The sequence below is a fragment of the Camellia sinensis genome, chromosome 10 (assembly GCF_055761805.1).
Source record: "Camellia sinensis isolate YWXY chromosome 10, ASM5576180v1, whole genome shotgun sequence".
Taxonomy (NCBI): domain Eukaryota; kingdom Viridiplantae; phylum Streptophyta; class Magnoliopsida; order Ericales; family Theaceae; genus Camellia; species Camellia sinensis.
The window spans coordinates 173,668,661-173,692,479 of record NC_138970.1 but is presented as its reverse complement, the minus strand read 5'-3'; the positions used below and the strand labels follow the sequence as shown (position 1 = coordinate 173,692,479).

At 39.4% G+C, this 23,819-nt stretch overlaps 1 protein-coding gene and 1 pseudogene across 1 annotated transcript; both read left to right on the top strand.

Annotated features, from left to right (window-relative positions):
- Nucleotides 1-931: 931 nt before the first annotated feature.
- LOC145801442 (GDSL esterase/lipase At3g27950-like) lies at nt 932-5,600 on the top strand. Its single transcript, XM_082892848.1, has 5 exons — nt 932-1,362; nt 2,865-3,056; nt 3,445-3,617; nt 4,481-4,751; nt 5,216-5,600. The coding sequence occupies exons 1-5, from the start codon at nt 1,044-1,046 to the stop codon at nt 5,449-5,451; spliced, it is 1,191 nt and encodes a 396-aa protein (XP_082748974.1). The 5' UTR covers nt 932-1,043; the 3' UTR covers nt 5,452-5,600.
- Nucleotides 5,601-19,477: 13,877 nt separating this feature from the next.
- On the top strand, nt 19,478-23,618 carry LOC145800879 (uncharacterized; annotated as a pseudogene).
- Nucleotides 23,619-23,819: the final 201 nt, after the last annotated feature.

The window sequence follows — 23,819 nt, the reverse complement described above, 5'->3', positions numbered from 1 at the left end:
CCAGAGAAAATTCAGACCAACCAAACCAGAGAATTTTGTAACTTGTTGCTTAGAGCAGGCTATCAATGTTTGAGGACATAAGAAACCTTAGCAGGGATTTGATAATAGAAAGTATTCTTAATTGATATTTCAATAACAAACCAGAGAAATTCTCAGATTTTTCCAGAATTTCTCTGGTTCTGGTAAGTTGCCATTGTTATCCCTTCTAATGTTGCTTACATATTACAATGTGGAATTTTTCCAGTTGAATTCAGTTGAACATTGTTCAACAGAGAAACACTTTCGATTGAAAAATTCAACTGGAAAAAAGCGAAGAACAGATTTGGGTAAGTTGCAGAAATTTTTCCAGATATTACAAACCAGAGAAATTCTCAATTGTTATTTTTAATAAACTAGAGAAATTCTCAATTGTTATTTTTAATAAACCAAAGAAATTCTCAATTGATATTTGAATAACAAACCAGAGAAATACTTAGATTTTTCCAGAATTTCTCTGGTTCTGGTAAGTTGCCACTGTTATCCCATTCTAATGTTGCTTGCATATTACAATGTGGAATTTTTCCAATTGAATTCAGTTGAACAATGTTGCTTACCTAATGAAACAGAATGATTTGGATGTGAATGAGAAGAAAAATAGAGAAACTTATCCAGAGAAATTTCTCTGGGCTAGAATTTCTCTGACCAATTTTCTCTGCACTGAAATTTCTCTGGACTGAAATTTCTCTAGATCAAAGTTGAGGGACTTTAGACATTATGAAAATATTGTTGAGGGACCTTAGACATTATGAAAATATTTGGTGTCATTTATGCTATAAAATCATAATACCAGGTACCTTAAAAAAAAAACCCCTTTTTTAAATCACATCATCTCTTTATTTTTTTACATATTTTTTCAAAAAAAAAAAAAAATCAAAAAATTACCTAGAATTCTCCAACAACTCAAGTTATTAAACTAGAGTGAGTGTGAGACAGGCCATCTACTCTCTCTCTCTCTCTCTGATCAATAAGAAAATGTAAAGAACAGAAATGCCTCGGTGGCTTCCATGGACACGACTATCAGCATCAAGAGATGGAAGGGTCCTTGGACTCGGAGAAAGACTGTGGAAGCAGCCACAATCGGAGTTACTCTCCTCGCCGCCTTCTGGGTTTTCACTGCCACGAATCACAGAACCAAATTGAGTCTTCAACTTCAAGGATCGAATGCTTGTCCATTTCCAGCAATATTCAACTTCGGCGATTCTAATTCTGACACTGGCTGCGTCTCAGCCGTGTTCGGTCGTCTCTCACCTCCCAACGGCCGTTCCTTCTTCGGCAAACCCTCTGGCCGCTATTCTGATGGCCGTCTCATCATTGATTTTATGGGTAAGGGATGCACACCACCTGTTTGATCATTTTCCTAAATTAGTCAAGATAGTTCCAAGTACGATGGCAATTTTTGAATCAGATATACCAAACTCAAGTTGGGTTTGAAGTCATGTTTTTTGCAAGTGTTTTGAAAACACTTGGTGGTTTTGTTTTGGAAGCATAATTTCAAGAAACAATTGAGTTTGGGAAATAAGTTCAAAATATAACTAGTATTTGGAAAATTTTCTTTCAAATATCTCCACTCCGTACTCAAATTTTTGTAAACACTTGAGTAAATGCTTTATTTGATATGAAGCACTCCAATGGACAACTCAGATTTAATCATAAATTCGAGTAAAAGCTCCGTAATGGCAGATTTGTAGATTTGAAAGTTACAAAATAATCTTGAAAAATTTGAGTAAACATTTGAATCTCCCTTGATTTGGGTCAAAAATTAGGTAAAAGTCAGTTTGATATAAGTTCAAGTCGAAGGAGTAGAGACGTTTTTTGAGTGATTTTTACTCAAATTAAATTTGATGTAAGTTTGAGTCCGCGGTTGAAGATGCCCTAACCGAACCTTTTCCTTCAGTGGTCTAAGGATGTGATAGTCTTAGTAGTTATAGCAAACAGTTCAAGTGCAAGTGCAATGGCAATTTGTGTTTGGGTTGGCTGAGCATCCATGGTTGGAGAGTTTTTTTTTTTAACAAACCCATGTTATTTTGAAGTTATTTCCTTAACTCTAGTTGTGTTTGAAGTCCTGTTTTTGAAAACACAATTTCTTGGTCATGTTTGAAAACATAATTTCAAAAAACAAGCTGGGTTTGGAAAAATAAGTTCAAATTAACTTGTATTTGGAAAATTTGCTTAAGTATGGCATGGGTTTGGTAAATAATTCCATGGTTGGGGCTTCCTACTATTTTAGTTATCTTGAATAATTTGTTTTTGCTAAGTAAAGATATTATTAAAGAAGAAGCATCAAGAGGATGCCAATCAATACAAAAGAAAGCCACCCAAACCACCTTCTAATTTATACAGAAAGAGAATCCAAGAAATCTAAAAAAGAAAAGACATCTGGATCCACACTTCCCGAGGCCCAGCTATTCAAGACCGCCAAAACCTATACTTTGTATTCTGATTTTTCAAACTGATTTTTTTATGAAGAAAATTTGTTAGGAGCATCTGCATAACCCATTGATAAAAGCATAAATAATTATGCTAAGTGCTTCTTTCTGAGATCATTCAATACCTTATAACTTCATATTTCTTGTGATGATTTTGGAGCAGAGCTTGGGAGTTCATATTTCAATTACGGTTTTGAAATCTATTGTGTAGTTAATTAAAATGTTTGCAAAATGCGTCATGCCTTTTGATTGTGTGAATTTTTTAATGAGCCCCTGAATTTTTGGAGCTTCTCACCAATTGCTAGTTAAATTTTAGAAGCAACTGAAATACTCTTGTGGCACATGTTTGTTCTTCCCATACCTGTCTGAGAGTTGGACTTTATTTATGAATTTGTGCAGCTGAGAAGTTGGGATTACCATACTTGAATGCATATCTGGATTCTGTCGAATCAAATTTCAGACATGGAGCAAATTTTGCTGCAAGTGGGTCAACCATAAAGCCAGTGACTTCCATGAACCCTATCCATCTCAGCATACAGCTTTCACAATTTGAACAATTAAAAGAGCGCACTATTGAGTTATACAACCAAGGTTAGAAAATAATTCTAGCAGTTTGTTTTGGCTAAAACTTGTACTTAGGCCCCGTTTGGGGACTTACTTTTTTAGCCAATTAGTCAAAAAGTTACTAAATTAGCCAAAAAGCCAACAACTCATACCAAAAAGTCAAAGATTCTCTTTTCTCTCTACTTTTTGCACATCTTTTCGTAATTAGCCAAAAAGTCATCCCAAACATACAAGTTTTTTTTACCTACCTTTTTAGCCAAATAGCCAAAAAGTTACTAAATTAACCTGTTCCCAAATGAGGTCTTAATAATGTGCTCTAAATTTGGAGAAAATCACTTGACCTTTGCACGGAGCAAGTGACCTTTTCATATCTTGTGGTGACTTGTGAGTGGGCAATGTGGTTTCACTGTTTCAGCTAAGAGATCATATGCCCAAAGCAGCCTTCCAAGGCCTGAGGATTTTTCAAAAGCCCTTTATACAATGGACACTGGACAGAATGATCTTCATGCTGGGTTGACATCAATGACGGAGGAGCAAGTGCGGACATCTATTCCCAGTATAATTGATCATTTTGCTTCAGTCGTAGAGGTAACTACATCTTTCTGAAACCTAGTTTATTATTTGGTTCTGTTTCTCACCTGGATAGTCCTCTGAATCATGTATATCACTATGGCTAACTCATTTACAGAATATAAAACATCATTTTACTTATTTGGAATCATATCATTTTATTTCAGATTCCTGCTTTTGAACATGGTGATACTCATATTGAAAACTTGCTAGTTCATCTTACGTTAAATACCATAAACTGTTGCACACGGAGGAAACTGAAAAACATTCGAAAAGTTACACCTATATTGCGATCACCATGAACTCGAACTTACAAGTGGATGACTTGAGTTTCATATAAAATTTTCTTCCTCCTTCCCCATTTTTTTTTTTTGGTCCTTTTTTTTCTTCTTCAACCCCGCTAGGTAAGTAAGCTTTGGTTATATTAACTGAGAAAGAGATATACAATGAAGTGCCCAAAAATGCCTGGAGGCAAAAAGGAGCATGCCCTTAATAGTAATGTGCTCCAAGACAATTAAACTAGTCTACACTAAAATAAAACTATTACAACCTGAGAGACTAGGCGGACCTAAACACATTCTCACCCCGAGGGCTAAGAGAATAAAAAGGCCTAATTTGATAAATACAATAATATTGAGGCAGACATCCATTAGGTCCTCACAACTTGAGGGAATAGGTTAGTTAGAAGGTTTTCCACATAAGCCTTGTCTTGTGCATCTCTCGTATAGGTGTTGAGCCTTGCCAGATCATATTTTTGGATAGGGGTTTTTAAAAGAATTTGCTTGAAAGTGCTAGAAGCACCCATCTTCACACGTGTATCCTTCATTTGTTGCTAACTTCTCTCTAGTCTTTTTGTATTTTTTTTCCTGTTATTGTTTCAGAAACTCTACCACCAAGGCGCAAGAGCATTTTGGATACATAATACAGGCCCCATAGGCTGCTTGCCTTACTTTGTAGTAAATTATCCTCCAAAGCCTGGCAATGCTGACCAAATTGGTTGTGTCAAGTCTTACAATGAGGTGGCTCAAGAGTTCAACAAGCAGCTTAAGGACAGGATGTCCCAAATAAGGACCAAATTTCAAGATGCATTACTGATCTATGTTGATATCTACTCAGCGAAATATTCTCTAATCAGTGAAGCGAAAGAACATGGTAAGTTGATTAATTACATTTTAGTCACTAAATCCCAATGAACAAAATGAACAATTGAGAGTGCATTTGGAAGGCGTTTTGTTTTGATATGTGGTTTCTGTAGTTTTAAAATGGAAACCTTTTGAAAACATTTCGAAATTACAAGGCAAATGATAAAAGAATTTGAAAATGTTTGAGAATATTTAGTAGCAAAAACTAAAACTTATATAAATGTTAATGCACTCTCAATAATTAAATAATTGTACATGTTGAGGGCTATGAATATTAGAAACTCAAAAACAAAAGCGTTAAAGGCTTAGTCATTAAAAGAAGAAGAAAAAATTGAAAATGCAAAATTCTATCAGCAGTAGGGATGAAAAACGAAAAAAAAAGTACTTTGCGTTTGCATTAACAAAGAAAGAGAATAATAAGTAACTTATGAGTGCTTGTTTTATCTCTCTTGCTCTCTCTCTTCGAGGATGCAGGTTTTGTTGATCCTCTTGGTTACTGCTGCGGGCATCATGGGGATTGTTGGGAAAGAACAATTGTGAATGGAACTGAAGTAAACAGAGATTCTTGCATCAATCCGTCTGAATACATTAGTTGGGATAAGATACATTATACTGAAGCTGCAAACAACTGGGTAAGCCGCCGAATTATGAATGGTTCGCTCTCAGATCCTCAGATTCCTATCACCGAAGCATGCCACCACTCACGATAATGAGCTCAATCATCAAGATTCAAGTCAAGTTCTGCAAACAATGGGATGAGAAAGTAGTAAATGCTCTTAATGTAATTTGTGTCATCCTTCTAACTTCTGATTCAAAAATTTTATAAATTGATTTTTGTTTATTTTTAAAAAAACATAAACTACAAACGCGTTTGGTAATTGACAAAATATTTTAAAAAATTTAAAAATATAAAAAAGAGTGAGAAATGACAAGTGGTGGCAAGTGGCGGCGGAAGACGGTGGTAGAAAGTGGTGACAGTGGAAGGTGGGTAGCTGGTGGTGGTGAGTGGTGGTGGTGGTGGTGGTAGTAGGTGGGTGGATGGGTGGGTGACGGTGGCGGGTGGCGGGTGGTGGTGGTTAGAGATGGCAATTGGAACCCGGCCCGACGGGGACCCGATCCCTCGACCCCGAATTGAATGGTTATTCCCTGAAAAATACCCCCGACGGGCCGGGGATGGTATTAAAATTTTAATCCCCGATGACATTCGGGCCGGGGACGGGGATGCATATTTCAGTCCCGGACCCGGCCCGACCCCGGCCCCAATCCCCGCCCCGGTTCCCCGATTGGAAATTACTAAGTTACCCCCGTCTATATATATAATATATGTGTATATGTTAGGGCTTGGTAAACACACTCCTCATACACACACAGACAAACTGTCTCTTCTCTCTCTCTCTCTCTCTCTCTGCAGGTGCTATTCACTCACGGTCATGGCGATCTCCTCCTCCTATCACGGCTCCTCCCATCACGGCGATCTCCTCCTCCTATCTCTCATCACGACTCCTCCCATCAGGTGCTACTCACTCACGGTCATGGCGTCGGCAGTGGCGACGGCGGCTCCTCCCATCCCTCCTCCCATCACGGCGATCTCCTTCTCCCATCTCCGACGCCTTCTTCCTCCTCCCATCTTCGACGTCTTCTCCCTCCTCCCACAACGGTGATCAGTGTTAGATTAGATCTGTGTGTGTGTGTTAGATCTGTGTGTGTGTCTGTGTGTGTGATCTGATCTGGTGATAACAATATATATATGATCTGATCTGATCTGAATATATATATATATATATATATGTTAGATCTATTTTTTTTTTTTGTTGAGCTCATCAGATTGTTAATGGTGATGAACAACAGATCTGTTAGATCTGATTTTTTTTTTTATTTACATTTGTTACATCTTAAATTTTTGAGCTCATGAGATTGTTAATTGGTGATGAACGACAGATCTCTCCTGGAACTAATTTTTTTTTTTTTTTTTTCTTCTCTTTTGGTCGGGGACTTTTTGAGGTCGGGGAAACCCGATCCCCGTTAAGGGGCGGGGGCGGGGGCAGTGATGAGCTCTCCGTTGGGGTCGGGACCGGGGACGGGGGGAGTTTCTACCATCGGGGATCGGGGACGGGGAGGGTGATCCCCGGCCCCGCCCCGCCCCGTTGCCATTCCTAGTGGTGGTGGTGGTGGTGGTGGTGGTGGCGGGTGGTAGGTGGTGGTGGCAAGGGGTTGGCAGATGGCGGGTGGTGGTGGTGGGTGGGTAGGTGGGTGACGGTGGCGGGTGGTGGGTGGTGGCGAGTGGGTGGTAGTGGCGGGTGGTGGGTGGGTGGGTAACGGTGGCAAGTGGTGGGTGGTGGCGGTGGCGGTGGGTGACAGGTGGCAGGTGGTGGCGGGTGGCGGGTGGTGGTGGTGGTGGTGGTGGTGGGTGACGGTGGCGAGTGGTAGGTGGTAGCGGGTAGCGAGTGGGTGGTGGTGGTAGTGGTGATGGGTGGTGGTAGGTAGGTGGCGGGTGGGTGCTGGTGGCGGGTGAGTGGCAGGTGGCTGGTGGTGGTAGGTGGATGGTGAGTGGTGGTGGCAAGTAGGTGGCGGGTGGTGGTGGTAGCGGGATGTGGATGGTAGTGGCGGGTGGTGGCGGGTGGGTGGTGGTGTGGTGGTGGCGGCGAGGGGTGGATGGTGGTGGCGAATGGGTGGTGGGTGGGTGGTGGTGGCGGGTGGTGGCAAGTGGGTGGTGAGTGGTGGTGGCGGGTGGGTGGTGGTGGTGGCGGAGGCGGAAAACGGTGGTGGAAAATGGTGGCGGGTGGTGGTTAGTGTTGGGTGGTAAAAAAAAAAAAAACTGAAAATTTAAAATGGAAACACATTTTTTGTATTTTCATTTTTTGGTCAAATTTATAAATTGAGACTACTGATTTATAAATCAAAAATTTTACCAAATAAGTTTTTATTTGAGTTTTTTAAATTTTTGTAAATATAAACATAAAACAGAAAACGTAAGTGTTACCAAACGTCACCGAAGTGTGTTTGTATTTAATTTTTTGAATACAATTTTTTGGAAATAGAGTTTTTTATTTTACATGTTTTTTGTTTTTTTTTTAATGAATATTTTTAAAATTTTAAGCAATTTTTTATATATTTTTTAAATGCACTTTCCTTAGATGTATCTAAATAATAAAATATTTGTGAAAAAATATTTTAAAAAATTAATAAATACACAAAAATATAAAAAATGTATTGAATTTTCATATATATATATTTTATATTTTTGGTATTTAGTGAATTTTTTGAAGATTTTTTTCACAAATATTATATATTTTAAGTGTGTTTATGTTAGGTGTGTTTTAAAATTAAAAAAATTGTTGAAAATATTAAAAAAATTCAGTAAAAATAAAAAATACGAAAAATAAAAAAGTAAATTTTTTTGGAAAGTAAATTTTAAAAATGAAAACCAAACCGATTTTATTTTTTATGGTTAAAAATTCAGATTCTTAGTGATTCTGCAAATGAAGAACACAAGCAAACTGGTTACAAATGTATGAATATTGAGTCAAGCACAAAATGCAGGTGTTTTGCTCGTTTTAGCATTTTGACCTCTGAAAATTTCACTGCCATATGATGATTTGGGAAGCAACCGGTGACTATGAAAAGTGATCGATGGTATGTAGTTCTTCTGAATTTGGCATTGCAGATTCTGGTTAGTCCCCTCTGGGTTCTGCCCCGGGAATTATGATAATAATTTCAACCAAACTCACAGTGGTTTGGTTTCCCTCTAAGTCTCAGATCTTCAGATTCCAGTAATGGAAGCATTCTCACAGAGTCCTGTTTCAGTCATGGTAATGAGCTCAAACAGAGACTCAATTAACAGAAAACTATGGAATGAGCCAAAATAAAGAAGTTTGATATTGAGAATCTGTGTTAGAGTTCTGGTTTGGAGTTTTCAAAAATAATTGATAGTTTTCAGTATGTATTTTTTTTTTTGTTTTCAGTAAATTTTTCTAACATTTTAATCAATTTTTTTTTTAAAATTTTTAAATCCACTTAATCTAGACACTTAAAAAATATAAAATCTGTACAAATTTTTTTTTAAAAATTCATTGAATATAATAAAATATGAAAATTCACTAAATTTTTGTATTCAATATGAATTTATGAAATTTTTTACATAAATACCATACTATTTAAGTGTATCTAAATTAAGTGAATTTAAATTTTTTTAAAAATAATATCAATATATTAAAAAAAATACAAAAACAAAGGGATTAAAAACTCAAAAAAATATTTTTAAAAATTCTAAACCAAACAGAATAAAATTAGAAGTAACTTTGTGGGTTTTGATTGATTTATTAGGTTTTCGTTTTGATTTTGGTTTGTTCCCACATCAACATGAGAGAGAGAGGGTGAAAAAGAAATAGGGCTATAAAAGAGAAGGCTTGGGCCTTGTAGAAATCAACCTTTCTAGGCTTTTTTTTGGGCAAAATCAAGTGTAGGGGTGGTTCTATTTGCACTAAAAAAAATAACTTAGAAAGTTTAATTAAATTTCTAAAAGAGTATTGTTATTAGTATTCTATTAATTATTGTTATTAGTATTCTATTAATTACAACAATAATGTCAAATAAAATTATTAAAAAAGACATTAATAATTTTGAGACACCCCATCTCACAATTAAGTTCACACACTTACTACATCATAAGTTAGGGAGAGCTTCTATTTGCACACACCTCTTCCTCTCTTTCCACATCTTTCTCAATACACACACTACATAAATTTAAATTATCAACTTACACTCAATACACATCCTACTATACCAAAAATACCCTTACCATCTTTATCCTCCAAACCCTAACCCTAACAAGCACCAACCGTTGTTGCCGCCGCCGATGGCGGCACCTATTCCTCTCTATTCTCTGGTCTCTACTAATCCATATCGAGCTCTACCCCCTCTCTCTCTTTGTTCGTTGCTTTTACGTCTGTCATTGAATTCATATATATATATATATATATATACGCAAATAAGTCGTCTTTGGATTCGATCTTCATAATCTGGAGCTACTTTCCATGAATCTTCTCTCTCTGTCTCTAGTTCAGCGAGAGACGATGATTCCCGTCATCTCTTCCCTTAGCACCACCACCCTCTCCACCTGAGAAGACGATCGACGGTCCCTCCGCTGTTTGTTAAACCAGGGTTGAAAATAACACATCGATTTGACCATCAACATCCGAACAAAACACATTGGTTCGACCTTCAACATTCAAACACATTGGTTCAACACTGTACTTCCGAATCAATGTGTTCGGTTCAAAAATATACTTCCGAACCTTACAGTCGCAAAGGGGGCAGAAAGTGAAGGCGGCAAGGAGAGACATAGGTGAAGGAAGATCGCGGTGGTGGGCAAAAAAGGCGGAGAGAGATTGCAGTGGTGCGCTGATCTTCTTCTCAGGCAAAGGGAGGTCATAGTGGTGGGGAAAAGGCGACAGGAAAAGTGAAGGAGGGGAAAGACGGTGGCCATGGAGGGTGATGGTGGAAACTGATGGTTTGAGAGAGTTAGAGTTAGGGTTTGGGGAAAGAGATATTTTGGTAATTTAATTTTAGGACAAAAATGTAATAAAAAAAATCATTAAGTGTGTGGAAAAAGAAGAAGTGGTGTGTGTAAATAGAAGTTTTATGAGTTAGGATTTATGAGAACACTCACCTCCATCATCATCCATTCATCTTCTCCAAATCTCACATTCAAAACCTACCTATCATCAAAATCTTGAAAATCCTTTGCCAGCAATAATGATAACTATTTGATTACATACGCTTCTCCGGCAATGACAATAAGTGAAAGTTTTTCTGACAACCACAACTCCATAAAACGAGAGGAGTACAACAATAAAAATTTAGAAGATGTACATAGCTTTGATGGTGTTCTTAGCTCAGAGGAGATTGACCTAATAAAGGTAAGTTTCTTGAAAAAATTAGCAAAAATAATAAAAATTATTTGTCATTTTTTTGGGACTGAACTCCCGAACATATGACTGAAATTTGGGAACAAATGCCCAAACATTATTTATTTGTTCAGGAACGGATAACCGAACATTTCTTATTTGTTTGGAAATAGATAACTGAAGCAGCAGCAAAAGCAGACAAACAAAGGTGGTCGGACTATCCTTGGGTGGTCGACTGGTGGATGAAATCCTATCCAGTTTTGTTTACACAGAGAGTATACAAGTATAGTGAGGCCATTGATGAATGACATAAAGCCAACTAGTGAAATATGAAAGTGAATTTTTTTGTGTATGTGAAAAGAAGTAATAAAAAAAAAAATTCAAACAGATTGATAAACCTTGTAATGAAATAGAGAAAACACTTTTTAATTACCACAAAATTTTTTCCACTGATTTTGGGAGGTTCCACCATTATGGGTTTTGTTAGGGTTTTGGGAGAGAGGCTTTTTTTGGGATGTGGTGGTGTACATTTGAATAGGTGAAATATTTTTACAAGGATAATTTTGGTATTATTTGATGGAAAAAAAGAAATTTTAAGGGTTTTACAATTTATAAGTGAGAGTCCAAAGAATAGGACATCCAAAATAATTGATGAGGGTGCTAATAACAACACTCTTTTTGAAATTTTAGTTCTTATTATATCCTAATATAAATTTACTAATAAGGACAACACATATAAACCCTAAAGTAAAAATATATATATATATATATATATTTTCATGGTACACTCTAATTATTTATATGTATTCGTTAGATTCAAGTCTCTTATCTTCTTCTCTAAATTTCAATTATTTTATCTTTTTCTTTCTCACTTCAAAATTCCAATTCAACGCATTAAAACTCATCATTGTCAACACTTTTATTGTTTCTTACTGTTTTGTTACTTGCAAATAGAAGAAAGTTTGAATAAAATCAAATAATGGATAAGAATAACAATCAAAATTATTTTTTGAAGCAACCCATCAAAGATGATATAAGTATTTACATAAATATTAAATTACAATTATTAATTTTTGTGTTTAGGGTATTATTCAGATAAAAGAAAAAACTCTTTAAAACTGCATTTGGATGGGAAAAAATAAAATAAGGATTCGAGGCTAAGATAAACAAAATTATAAGAAACTTGATATAGATACTGTACTAAAATATACAAGGAGAGATTCGGGAGACAAGTGAGAGAACTTGGCATCGTTCAAAAAAAATAAAAAAAATTAAAAAAGAGAGAGAGAGAGAACTGGGCAACCCATCAATGATCTTCTCAAATGGGCACTTGGCATGGTGAACACAATAATTGCTGACACTTTCCTGAAAAACCCTTTTCAAAAATCGATAAAATAACTACTTTATGTGATGTTTTAGAAAGTTGGTAAAAAGTTAATTTTTTTGACTTTTTATAAATAAAAAATGTGAGAGGCAATGTGACTCAAATGGATAAAAAGTTAAAAGTTGGCTTTTTTTTGCTTCCCAAAAGACCCCTATATATTTTGAAAAAAATTGGTGATGAGTTTAATTGATACTGAGAAATCTATATGTGAATAAAAAAAATAGTTGCGAGAAATCTGATTTTTTAAAATGGTGTATTTTAAAAATTTTGATTTGTTTATTATTGATTAAGGCCGAATTGTACAACATTGAGGCCGTTAATTAAGATCTCTTAACTTTACTTGCTTATCAAACTGTATATTTTATGTGTATTTAATGTCAATCAAGTTGTACATAGTCGGAGCATAAAATGGGCAAAAATACAGAATTTGGAGAGAAAACAGCTTCCCGCACGTGCGTTGACTTTTTCCGCATGTCCGTTGACTTTCCCGCACATGCATTGACTTTTCTTGGAAAATGGGCCCGATGTTTTAAACCTGTTTGAAAGGCAGCAGAAGTATAAATAGGCAAGAAGGAGGCTGGATTAGGGTTTTGAAATTAATTCCAAGAAGAGAGAGGCTAGGGTTAGGAGAGAAAGAAGGATTCTCAAGTTTTCAAGACAACTTCCATGGGGGCTTCCATCTCTCCCATCTTTTCCACCTCTTCTCACTCCTCCATGAGTGGCTAGGTTATTCTTTTCCAACTTTTGATGAAACCCTAGCCATGTAATTAGGTTTTCTTTTTGATTTTTAATTATGTAAAGGTTTGAACAATTGTATGGTGTTTTAGAAGTTTCTTATATATATTTTCCATTATTTCTTCAAGTATTCGGCTTTCTGTGATTGTTGAATGTTCTTCATACAATAGTTTTCTATTCTTTCATATTCAATGTATGAGACGAACCATACTACGAGGGACAAGTCGTGTCGCTACCTTAGTTTAGAGTGAACGATTCGTACTACTTGAGATGGTTCGTACCCGTACATTGAACGTGATGATTTTCTTGTTAAATGCTTTGAACTTGTAGTTGCGAAGCATTATTCTGTTCAACCCGTAACATAATTGATTTCAATTTGAAACCCTATTTACGCAACTAGTGGTGAACTCATTGCCCTAGGATTTTTTTCCAAAAATTAATATCTCAAACCCTAATTTTTAATTGTCAATTTAATTTCTTAATTTCATTTAATTCATTTTTAGTCATAAAATCTCTCAATTATTTTAATCAAAATAATTTAGGAATTTAGCGATTAAATTAGTCTAATTTCACAATTGTCCCTGTGGATCAATACCTGGACTTGCCATTATTCTAAAAGAATTTGGTATAGTTTAGTGTTTATTTTTGGTGTGTGTAACGAGCCATCAATTTTTGGCGCCGTTGCCAGGGACTTCTGACGAAATTAATTAATTTAAAGTTATATTCTTATTTTAACTTTTAGTTTAGGATTTTATGTTTTTGTGTTGCTAAGTGTGCAATGTATTTGCAATTGGAACCATCACTGGAGTGCAAGTGAAGTGCAGCCAAGTTTTTTTTTTTAAATAAAAAAATACCGCAGCACCAAAGTGCTAAAAAAAAACACAGAAGCAAATACTCGCAAGCAAAGCACCAAAGTGCTAAGAAGAAAGACAAAGCTCAATTAGAGGTTGGAGACAACGCCTACACGTCAAGCACCCGCAAGACGAGTAAAGCGTTTTTGTTACATCGCTGTGAGTATTTCTCCCTTTGGTATTTTGCTTTCATACTTAGTGCACAGAATCGGAACTTAGTGTGTGTGTGTGAGTAGTGTATGCACGTGCGCCATTCTTGTCGCCCTGAATTGTGGAGTTTGGACCTTGAACTAGAAAGGACTCTTAGGAGACTTAGAGCCTCTGCCCGTGTTCCTAGGCTTGAATATTCATATCCATACATTGAGCCTTTAGAGATGGAAAATCCAAATGCCCTGAATGTGCCCAACCAGACCCTTAAGGATTATTTCACACCCACTGCATATACATCACCATCATGCATCCAATTACCCGACATCACTGCTGCTCATTATGAGATTAAGTCTAGCACCATACAAATGCTCCCATCATTCCATGGACTAGCTCATGATGATCCTTATAAACATTTGAATAAATTTTTGGAAATTTGCTCTACAGTGAGGATTCAGAATTTCACAAATGAGGCCTTAATGTTGCGTTTGTTTTCATTCTTGTTAAAGGACAAAGCCAAACACTGGCTGAACTCCTTATTTGCTAATTCAATCACAACTTGGGACCAATTACAACAATGGTTCTTGGAGAAGTACTTTTCCATCGGTAAAACCAACCAACTTAGTGTAGACGTCCCCCGAACGCCCCGGGAGAGGAACGAGTCCCCCCCGTTCCGTTCGATATCGGGCTCACTACAGCTCAGGACTCTCAAATTGTCACGGTTCTACGTCTGAACCAAAGAGTCTAAATCCGGCAAATCGTTTTGAGAAAATAGATTTTTTTGAAAGAAGTGCCAAGCATGGACTACTTTGCCAGATACAGAGTCGCCACCTAAATATTTTATTTTGGGGGAATTTAGGAAACCCTGACTCGTTTTGCCTAAGGCCACGTGTCTGTCATCACCAAAGTTGCCTCGGCTCGAGAACTTGGGTACGATTGGGGAAGGTCACTTCGTGAGCACCCCCGCTCGCCCGATCAAAGATCGGCCTCTACTAACCATGATATCTATTTTTGAAAACATTGTGTGTTCTTATTCCGGTTATTAGCCTAGATTTACTATGTGATGCGCACAGCATACAAGTATAGACTGGATCGCCTGAATTGGAACAAAACATTTCATGTTTGTTTTTGAAAGATGGTTTGATGGTGCTACTCGCAAGTAGGCTAAGACGTGGATTTGCCACCCTCAGGTGGGCTTAGAAAACATGATTTTGCCACTATCTAGTGGGCTTAAAACTCACAGTTGATGAATTGTTTCAATCCAAATAACCCAACCTTCACCCACAGGCATTCAGGCAGTTATATCACATAAGCAATTAGCCTCATGGTAAGCATGCTATTCATGGCAGTCACTCACACGCATGCAAGGATGCTAAAGCATAAAACTTACCGAGTACTCCAAGCCAAAACAAAAGCTAATTAGAAATCCATGCATGATCCTAATTATACAGAAATGCCTAATGCAACACATGCAAAAATGCAACTATAGCAGGCTCGGCTATTCTAAACATGGCATATGAGATGCAACAGCTAACAAGTACTCAACTTGGAATTGAAATACGAATGCAGTTAGTATGATGCGCCGAGCCCGATGCGTGCAAGACAGATGAATGAATGCAAACATGCTATCATACTGTATGCTAATTGAAACATGCCCTAATCTAACCATCATAAGCAGGTAAATAAAAGGAAAGAAAGACGTGGGGTTGGAAGACATACATCACACTCACCCACACTTATTACAACATTGCCCTCGCGTAGAGGGTCCGAATAAATAATATACAGTCCCAAATGAATAAATAATACAGTCCCGAATAAATACAAAAAATCCTAATTAATTTACAAATTAATCTAAGAAAGCTATAAACTGGCATGCAAGCCAGGGACTGCCTCGACTCTGATGAATGATGTATGTTTGGGCTGCCTTGCCCGGAAATCCACTGGGATGTCCCAATTAGCCTCTGTTTTGCAATTATTCTTGGAAAGCGCACCAAGCTCCGGAAGGTTGCTAATTCTTGATTTGCTGCAACAGAGAGCAGGAAAGGGGCATAGCAATGTATTTTCACATATGTATGCATGTCTCGATCCTTGTGCCACCAATCTCGCATCTCGATGCATGATGGCCGAGGGGTCGAATTGTGCAACTCAATATAGAATGAATGCACATGAAAACAAAACTAAAACCTAACTCCATCATGGATAATCCGGAGTGTCGGTGACAGGGAATTGAGACACGTTCCGTCACTCGGAGTACGAAACGCACCTCGTTTCCCGTGCTCGGGCTAACTCCTATCCCAAGCACAATGCAATATGCATGATATGCATGAATGCAACTAATATGCAACCTAGCATGCACAATGCTATGAAATGGCATACACGATGCACGAGGTAACATGGCATACACAATGCTCTAACATACAACCTAGCATACGCAATGCTATGAAATGAAATGGCATACACAATGCACAATGGACTTACACCAACACAAGTGAACCTCAGCCACACTCACATAGGAGGCCAAAAGATGAAAATGAGACAACTCGGAATGCGTGCACATATGCACGCAAATCGAGGACCGAACCTAAGGCACGAAATGCCACTCTAACAAGACATGGCAAGGCATGGAATATGGCATACAAGCATGCAAATTTCAGCACTAAAATATGCCCCAAAACAGTCCCGAATCATGGAAACATGGCTCCCAATGCATGAAATGAAACCGAAATACAAAACTAGGCCTATGCATTGGCCTATAGCTATACAAAAAATGCACTATTTGAACATGGAATGTAAAGACAGAGTCAATACAGCCCAAAAATAAGCACATTTACAGTTCTAATAAAGGTCAAACAATAAACACAAATAGGGCAAAACTAGCATGCAAAAATGGCCCTAAATGTGAGATAAAGAAGCAAGTCATGGCTTCCGGCTCTAAACAGATGAGGGCCCTTCAACAATGTTGAAGAGGGACCCAAAATATGACCTTTTACAGTTTATGACCGAGCCAAAAACAGTACACAAGCATGCTCAAAATACCATGCAAAACAAGGCCAAAAAGAGAGCTATAACACAAAGTACCAAAAGGATGCTTCAAACAGTGAAAGACTCTTAATGAAATATGAAGAGGGGATCAAAATAAGGCTGTTTTAATTTCTGACCAGAGCCCAAAAACAGGAGCACAAGAGGCTAATAAATCATGCAAAAATGGAGCCAAAAGAGAGATATAAAGGCAAGTGGTAAATGAAAGCCTCAAACAGTGATGAGCCCTTCAATAATGTTGAAGAAGGGCTCAAAATAAGCAACTTTACAGTTTATGACATGCCTCAAAACAATTTATACATAGGCCAAAAATACTACACAAGAAAATGGCATACAAGAGGGGTAATGAAGTAAGTGCAACAAGGAGGCCTCAAACAGTGAGAGGCCCTTAAACAAACATGAAAAATAGATCAAAATAAGCCTAGTTCCAGTTAGGGTCGGAGCCCAAAACAGCAAGCAAGTATGGCTTACAAATAAATCAAGAAAAGGCTAGAAAAGGGCAAAAGGAAGCTCACCCTTGAAGACTATGCCTTTGACAACTTTTGGACCAAAATGCAGCACTCCTAGGCTCTGAAGAACAACCTCAAACTGCTGGAATGGAGGATGGAAGGGTGGGGGTATGGGTTGATGAAGAAATGAGTATGGGACTTAAGAGGTATGGAGCTTGGAGGTATAGAGGGAGAGAGATACAACAAGAGGCTTAGGGGGGAATTTTTGTAACCCTCATAACAGAGCTAGAGCTGCTGTTATATAGACCAAAGCGGGGGGAAAATGGGGGAAAAAATGGAGGGAAAACAATCCAAGTTTCCCTCTAAAAATGCACCCCCCCGGATACACAATCTGTGGGGAAAAGAGATGCATATTTGGAATGTGCCTGCAGCAAGGAGCATGGCCGGCCGGCCAAGGGTCAAAAGGGTCAATGAGAATTAGTGGCCGGCCACCACAGAAAGAGGGCCTCCCATGTGTGCACAACACAACCCTGTGGTCAAAAACTGGAGAAAGTGAACCAGGAGAGAGAACAACCCACTTTTCAAAGGGGTTCAAAAGGTTCAGAAGCAATTACTGGCCGGCCACCAAATATTGGTGGCCTCCCAGATGTGTACATCACAAATATGGGATTTAGGGTTCAAGAAAATGGCCCAAGGGTGGTCAACATTGGCTTTGAAGTGAGGAAAAACGGGCGACGGAGGGCGATGGAGGAATAAAGCTGGTTGTCTGAACAATTGCTGGCCTCCCACCCTTCTACGGCCTTCTTACCAATGAAACAGAGGTCCCTGCCAAAAACGAACCAAAACCGATGCAAAATGAAGGTTCGGGGGCCGAAACGCGCAGCCCGAGACCCCGAAAACTGGCTGTTAGGCACCGGGAGTGGTGTTCGACCATGAAGTTGGTCTCCCGAGCCATAGTGTCCATCAAAAGGGAGAAAATAAGATGTATGCCAAAAGCCGGAGCAAACGGGGGTGGTTAAGCGGTCCCGAACCGAGGCACACGGCCAACGGCTCTGAAAAACCGGAAACCGGACTTCAAACGGGCAAAATGGCCTATGACCATGAAACGTAGCCTACGGCCACTAAGAGATGATCTACGAGACCTCTCCCTCCCTTCGGGAAGAGAAACAGAGAAAACCGAGCCTGGTTCGCAAACCGAGGTAAGGCATGAAAGAGTTCGAAAGTCCGGAGGCAAGGCTTGCAGCCGAGGCTCTGAAACTTCTGAACGAGTACAATATGCACCATCACCGAGCACTCAATCGGTGACGTCTGAGTCTTAAGGTCGGTCAAAAATGGGGTGTCTACACTTAGGCGAGCCATCACCAATTTTGCTCAAATTGATGCGGAGTAATTTCACGAAACATGGGAGAGACTTTGTGACCTTCTCTAACAGTGTCCCCACCACCAAGTGCCTAATTGGCAACTTGTGCAGACCTTTTACTATGGCTTAACTGAGCCTCACTGCCAAATGGTGGATTCTTCATGTGGTGGGACATTTATGTCCAAAAATGATGCCGAGGCATGGCAATTGTTTGAGAACCTAAGTGATAATTCCCTTCACCATGCCTCCGCAGCCCGGCAAGTCCGGCAACCAGTCGTTGGAGCCTCAAAAAGAGGGGGCATTTATGAGGTCGGGGCAAAACCTAGAGTTAGCCCAACAAGTAAAGGCACTGTCCCACAAAATGGACCAATTATTAGTTGCGGGACATACCCCTACACAGCAAGATCAGCCTCAATTTCACGAGGCATGTGTTATTTGTGCGAACTCTGCTCATGACTTGAGTGAGTGCCCTGCGGCATCATAATTTTCAAAATTAGTCCAAGAGCATGTGAATGCGGCTCAAGGATTCTCTAACCCAGGTAATGATCCATACTCCAACGCATATAATCCAGGATGGAGAAATCACCCTAATTTTTCATGGAAACCTCCTTCACAAGACACTTCTTACAACCCTTCACCACCAAGGCAGAATTTTAATAATTTTGCCAACCAATCTTCCTACCGGCCACCACAACCTTACTGACCCCCACAACGTTACCAGCAACCACAACCCCCACCTGTTCCTCAAGGCAACTCTACCTTTGAGACTCAGGTGTTAGAAGTTCTCTCAGAACTTAAGGGGTTAGCACTAGTAGTTCACTCCCATACTCATTCCATTGCCAAGCTAGAGGCCCAATTAGGTTAAATGGCTAACAACATGAATAGGAAAGATGAGGAAAAATTACTTAGTCAGACTGTGGCCAACCCTAAGGGTCAATACGGGGCAGAAGGGTCGGGTGGAAATGGAAAGCACCATGAGCAGGTGCAAGCGATAATTACCTTGAGAAGTGGGAGGGAGTTAGAGCCTCAGCCAGTTGCGTCTGATGTAACTAAGGTTAAAAATGGTGACCACGGTGGTCCACCCAATGAGAGAAAGGGTGAGGGGGAAACATCTAAGAGGGATGACTTAGTCCCTAGCACTTCAAATAAGCCCGAGGCACCCTTTCCCCAATGCCTTGATACACAGTCCCCTTTCAATAAGAAGGCGGCATCCATGGAAGTAATGATGGAGGTTTTTAAACAGGTAAAAATCAACCTCCCCTTGTTGGAGGCGATTAAGCAAGTACCCTCCTACGCTAAATTTCTGAAGGACCTTTGTACGCAAAAGCGTAAATCTAGGACACACGTGTCCCAAAAGGTCATACTCACGGAGCAAGTAAGCACAATTTTGTTGAATGACACACCTCCTAAGCTTAAAGACCCGGGTGCCCCAACGATTGCATGCATTATAGTGGACCATTTCATTAATAGGGCCTTATTAGATTTAGGGGCTAGTGTCAATTTGTTACCGTACTCTGTGTACGAGGAATTTGGGCTTGGCGAGTTGAAGCCCACTACTGTTACTGTTACTCTCCAGTTGGCTGACCAGTCCCTCAAAGTGCCACGTGGCATGATTGAGGATGTGCTAGTAAAGGTTGAAAGATTTTACTTTCCTGTTGACTTTTTGGTGTTAGATATGGAATCGGTAGCCAGTTCGAGGAAACAAATCTCGGTGATCTTAGGTCGACCTCTCTTGGTTACGGCCAACGCATGCATAAATTGTCGTACTGGGGTTATGGAAGTTTCATTTAGTAACATGCAAGTGAAACTTAATGTTTTCCAAGCATCCCAACAACCCCATGAGAGAGAGGAGTGCTTATTTGTGAATGTTGTGGATGGGATTGTGTTGGAAGCTTTGCCCTCCATTCTTGTAGAGGGTCTAGAGGATTGTCTAGTTCATTTTGGGTTTGAAAATTTTGATATTGACGGGTCGGTTGAGGAGGTGAATGCCTTACTTAATGCTTCTTCTACACTGGATTTTCCTCCGTGGAAAGCCCAGTTTGTGTCACTTTCTCCTCTGTTGAGAGAGCCCTCCATACCATCTTTGGTCACACCACCTACACTTGAGTTAAAGCTGCTCCCAGCCATACTCAAGTATGCATTTTTAGGGTCCTAAGATACTTTGTCAGTCATCATTACATCTGACTTGACTACAGAGCATGAGAGTCAGTTAATGAGTGTTCTCGTGGCACATTATAGTGCTATAGGGTGGTCGGTGGCTGATTTGAAAGGGATAGATCCCTCCGTGTGCATGCATTATATATACCTAGAGGAGGACACCAAACCTTCTCGTGAAATGCAACGGAGGCTTAATTCCAATATGAAAGAGGTGGTGAAAAAAAAGGTATTAAAATTGTTGGATGCGGGTATTATATACCCCATCTCGGATAGCAAGTGGGTGAGTCCCACATAAGTGGTGCCCAAGAAATCGGGCATCACTGTTGTTGAGAATGAGAGAGGAGAGTTAGTGCCCACATGAACCACTACTGGGTGGCGAGTGGATTCCACGACTGAATTCCACGACTAGGAAGGATCATTTTCCCTTACCTTTTATTGACCAGATCCTAGAGCGGTTAGCGGGGCAGGGTTTCTATTGTTTTCTTGATGGCTACTCGGGGTATAATCAAGTCCCGGTATACCCCGCTGATCAGGAAAAGACCACATTCACTTGCCCTTTTGGCACTTTTGCTTACAGGCACATGCCCTTTGGGCTATGTAATGTACCAGCGACTTTTCAACGGTGTATGATGGCCATTTTCTCCGATATGGTGGAGAAATTCTTAGAGGTTTTCATGGATGATTTTTTGGTGTTTGAACTGTCTTTTGAGGAATGCCTTAGGAACTTGACTAGAGTGTTGGAACGATGTACTAAGGCAAACCTAATTTTGAGTTGGGAAAATAACCATTTTATGGTTCGTGAGGGTATAGTGTTGGGACACATTGTGTCCCCTCGAGGTATAGAGGTAGACAAGGCTAAGGTTGACCTCATTGCAGGCCTTCCTCTACCCAATTCCATACGTCAAATTAGGCCTTTCTTAGGGCATGCAGGTTTTTACCGTAAGTTCATTAAAGACTTTAGTAAAATATCACGTCCTTTGTGTAGTTTACTTGTTAAGGACGCACCTTTTATCTTTGATGATGCATGCTTGGAGGCTTTTGAAACACTGAGAATGGCCCTTACCACCACCCCAATCATGAAATCACCGGATTGGTCGTTTCCCTTTGAAATCATGTGTGATGCCGCAGATTATGCTGTTGGGGCTGTGTTGGGTCAAAGAGTCAATAGGGCACCATACGCTATATACTATGCTAGTCGCACTCTCTTGAATGCACAATTGAATTATACTACTACCGAGAAAGAGTTGCTCGTTGTGTTCTTTGCCTTAGATAAATTCTGGTCCTATCTTCTAGGCTCCAAGGTAATAGTCTTCACTAATCATGCCGCTTTGCGGTATTTACTATCAAAGAAAGAGACCAAACCTAAGTTAATTAGATGGGTTTTGTTACTTCAGGAATTTGACTTAGAGATGTAAGATAAGAAAGGATCTGAGAATGTAGTGGCAGATCACCTCTCCCGAATCCTTGTTGAGTATACCAATGACCCTCTAATCTTGCATGATTCGTTTCCGGACAAACAACTCCTTGTGGTGTCACGAACGAGCCTCTCTTGGTTTGCACATATTGTGAATTACTTGGCCATTGGAAAAATTCCTCAAAATTGGTCTAAGCAAGACAAAGACTGATTCTTTTTGCAGGTTAGGTATTATTTTTGGGAGGATCCGGAGTTGTTTAAATATTGCTTTGACCAAGCGATCAGATGATGTGTGCCGGAGAGTGAGGTGCATAGCATTATTACTTTTTGTCATTCTTCTGCATGTGGCGGTCATTTTAGTGGGCATAAAACGGTCACCAAGACTTTACAAAGCGGGTTTTATTGGCCCATAATTTTTAAAGATGCCCATCATTTTTGTAGAACTTGTTTGCGCTGTCAACAAATGGGTTCGATATCTCGGCGTGACATGATGCCAATGTCCCCTATTTTTGTGGTAGAGATCTTTGATGTTTAGGGGATTGATTTTATGGGCCCTTTCCCGTCGTCGTTCGGGTTTGAGTATATTCTCTTGGTAGTGGATTATGTGTCTAAGTGGGTGGAGGCGATAGCTACCCGAACAAACGATCATAGAGTTGTAATCAAATTTTTGCATGAAAACATCTTTAGTCACTTTGGGCTTCCTAGAGCCATAATAAGTGATCAGGGCATGCATTTTTGTAACCAGTTCTTTGAGTCGGTAGTCAAGAAATACTCTATCACTCATAAAGTTGGCACTCCATACAACCCTCAAACTAGTGGCCAAGTGGAAGTCTCGAATAGGGAAGTGAAGCACATAATAGAGAAAACGGTGAGACCAGATAGGAAAGACTGGTCACAACGTTTGATTGATGCATTATGGGCCTACCGCACTGCTTATAAGACACCTATTAGAATGTCACCATATAGGGCGGTGTTTGGCAAAGCTTGCCATCTCCCGGTTGAACTTGAGCACCGAGCATTATCGGCCATAAAGAAGTTTAACTTCGATATGGCCGCGACTGGGCTCAACTGGAAATTACAACTCAATGAGTTGGCGGAAATTCAGAATGATGCATATGAGAGTTCGAGAATTTTTAAAGCTTGGACTAAGGAATTCTATGACAAGCACATTAATAGAAAATCCTTTGAACCCGGCCAAAAAGTGTGACTTTTAAATTCAAAATTGAGACTCTTTCCGGGTAAGCTTAGATCAAGATGGGATGGTCCCTTTGTGGTTGTAGAGGCATTTATTCATGGCGCCGTTGAGGTGCAAGATCCAAAGAATGGCCATACTTTCAAAGTGAATGGCCAAAGATTGAAACCATATATAGAGGGGATTAGGAATGGAGATATGATTGAGTCTATTGCTTTGATGGACCCTTTTTACTATGATTGAGAGATTGATGTCTTGTTCCTTTTTTCTTTCCTTTCTATTTTATTATATTTTTCTTTATTCTTACTGTGCTTTATTTGCGTCTAGGAGACTTTAAATTCTCTAAATGTGAAATTCCTTTGGTGTTTGTCGTGCCCGAACGACATCGGAAGGTCTGGTATAGCCACCTAATTGTGTTTGTAGTGAGTTCCTAGGAGACCAACT

Coding starts and splice junctions, on each gene's coding strand:
- LOC145801442 (XM_082892848.1), top strand. CDS start 1,044: ATGGACACGACTATCAGCATCAAGAGATGGAAGGGTCCTTGGACTCGG. Junction 3,618..4,480: donor ATTTTGCTTCAGTCGTAGAG/GTAACTACATCT, acceptor TTATTGTTTCAG/AAACTCTACCACCAAGGCGC. Junction 4,752..5,215: donor CAGTGAAGCGAAAGAACATG/GTAAGTTGATTA, acceptor TCGAGGATGCAG/GTTTTGTTGATCCTCTTGGT.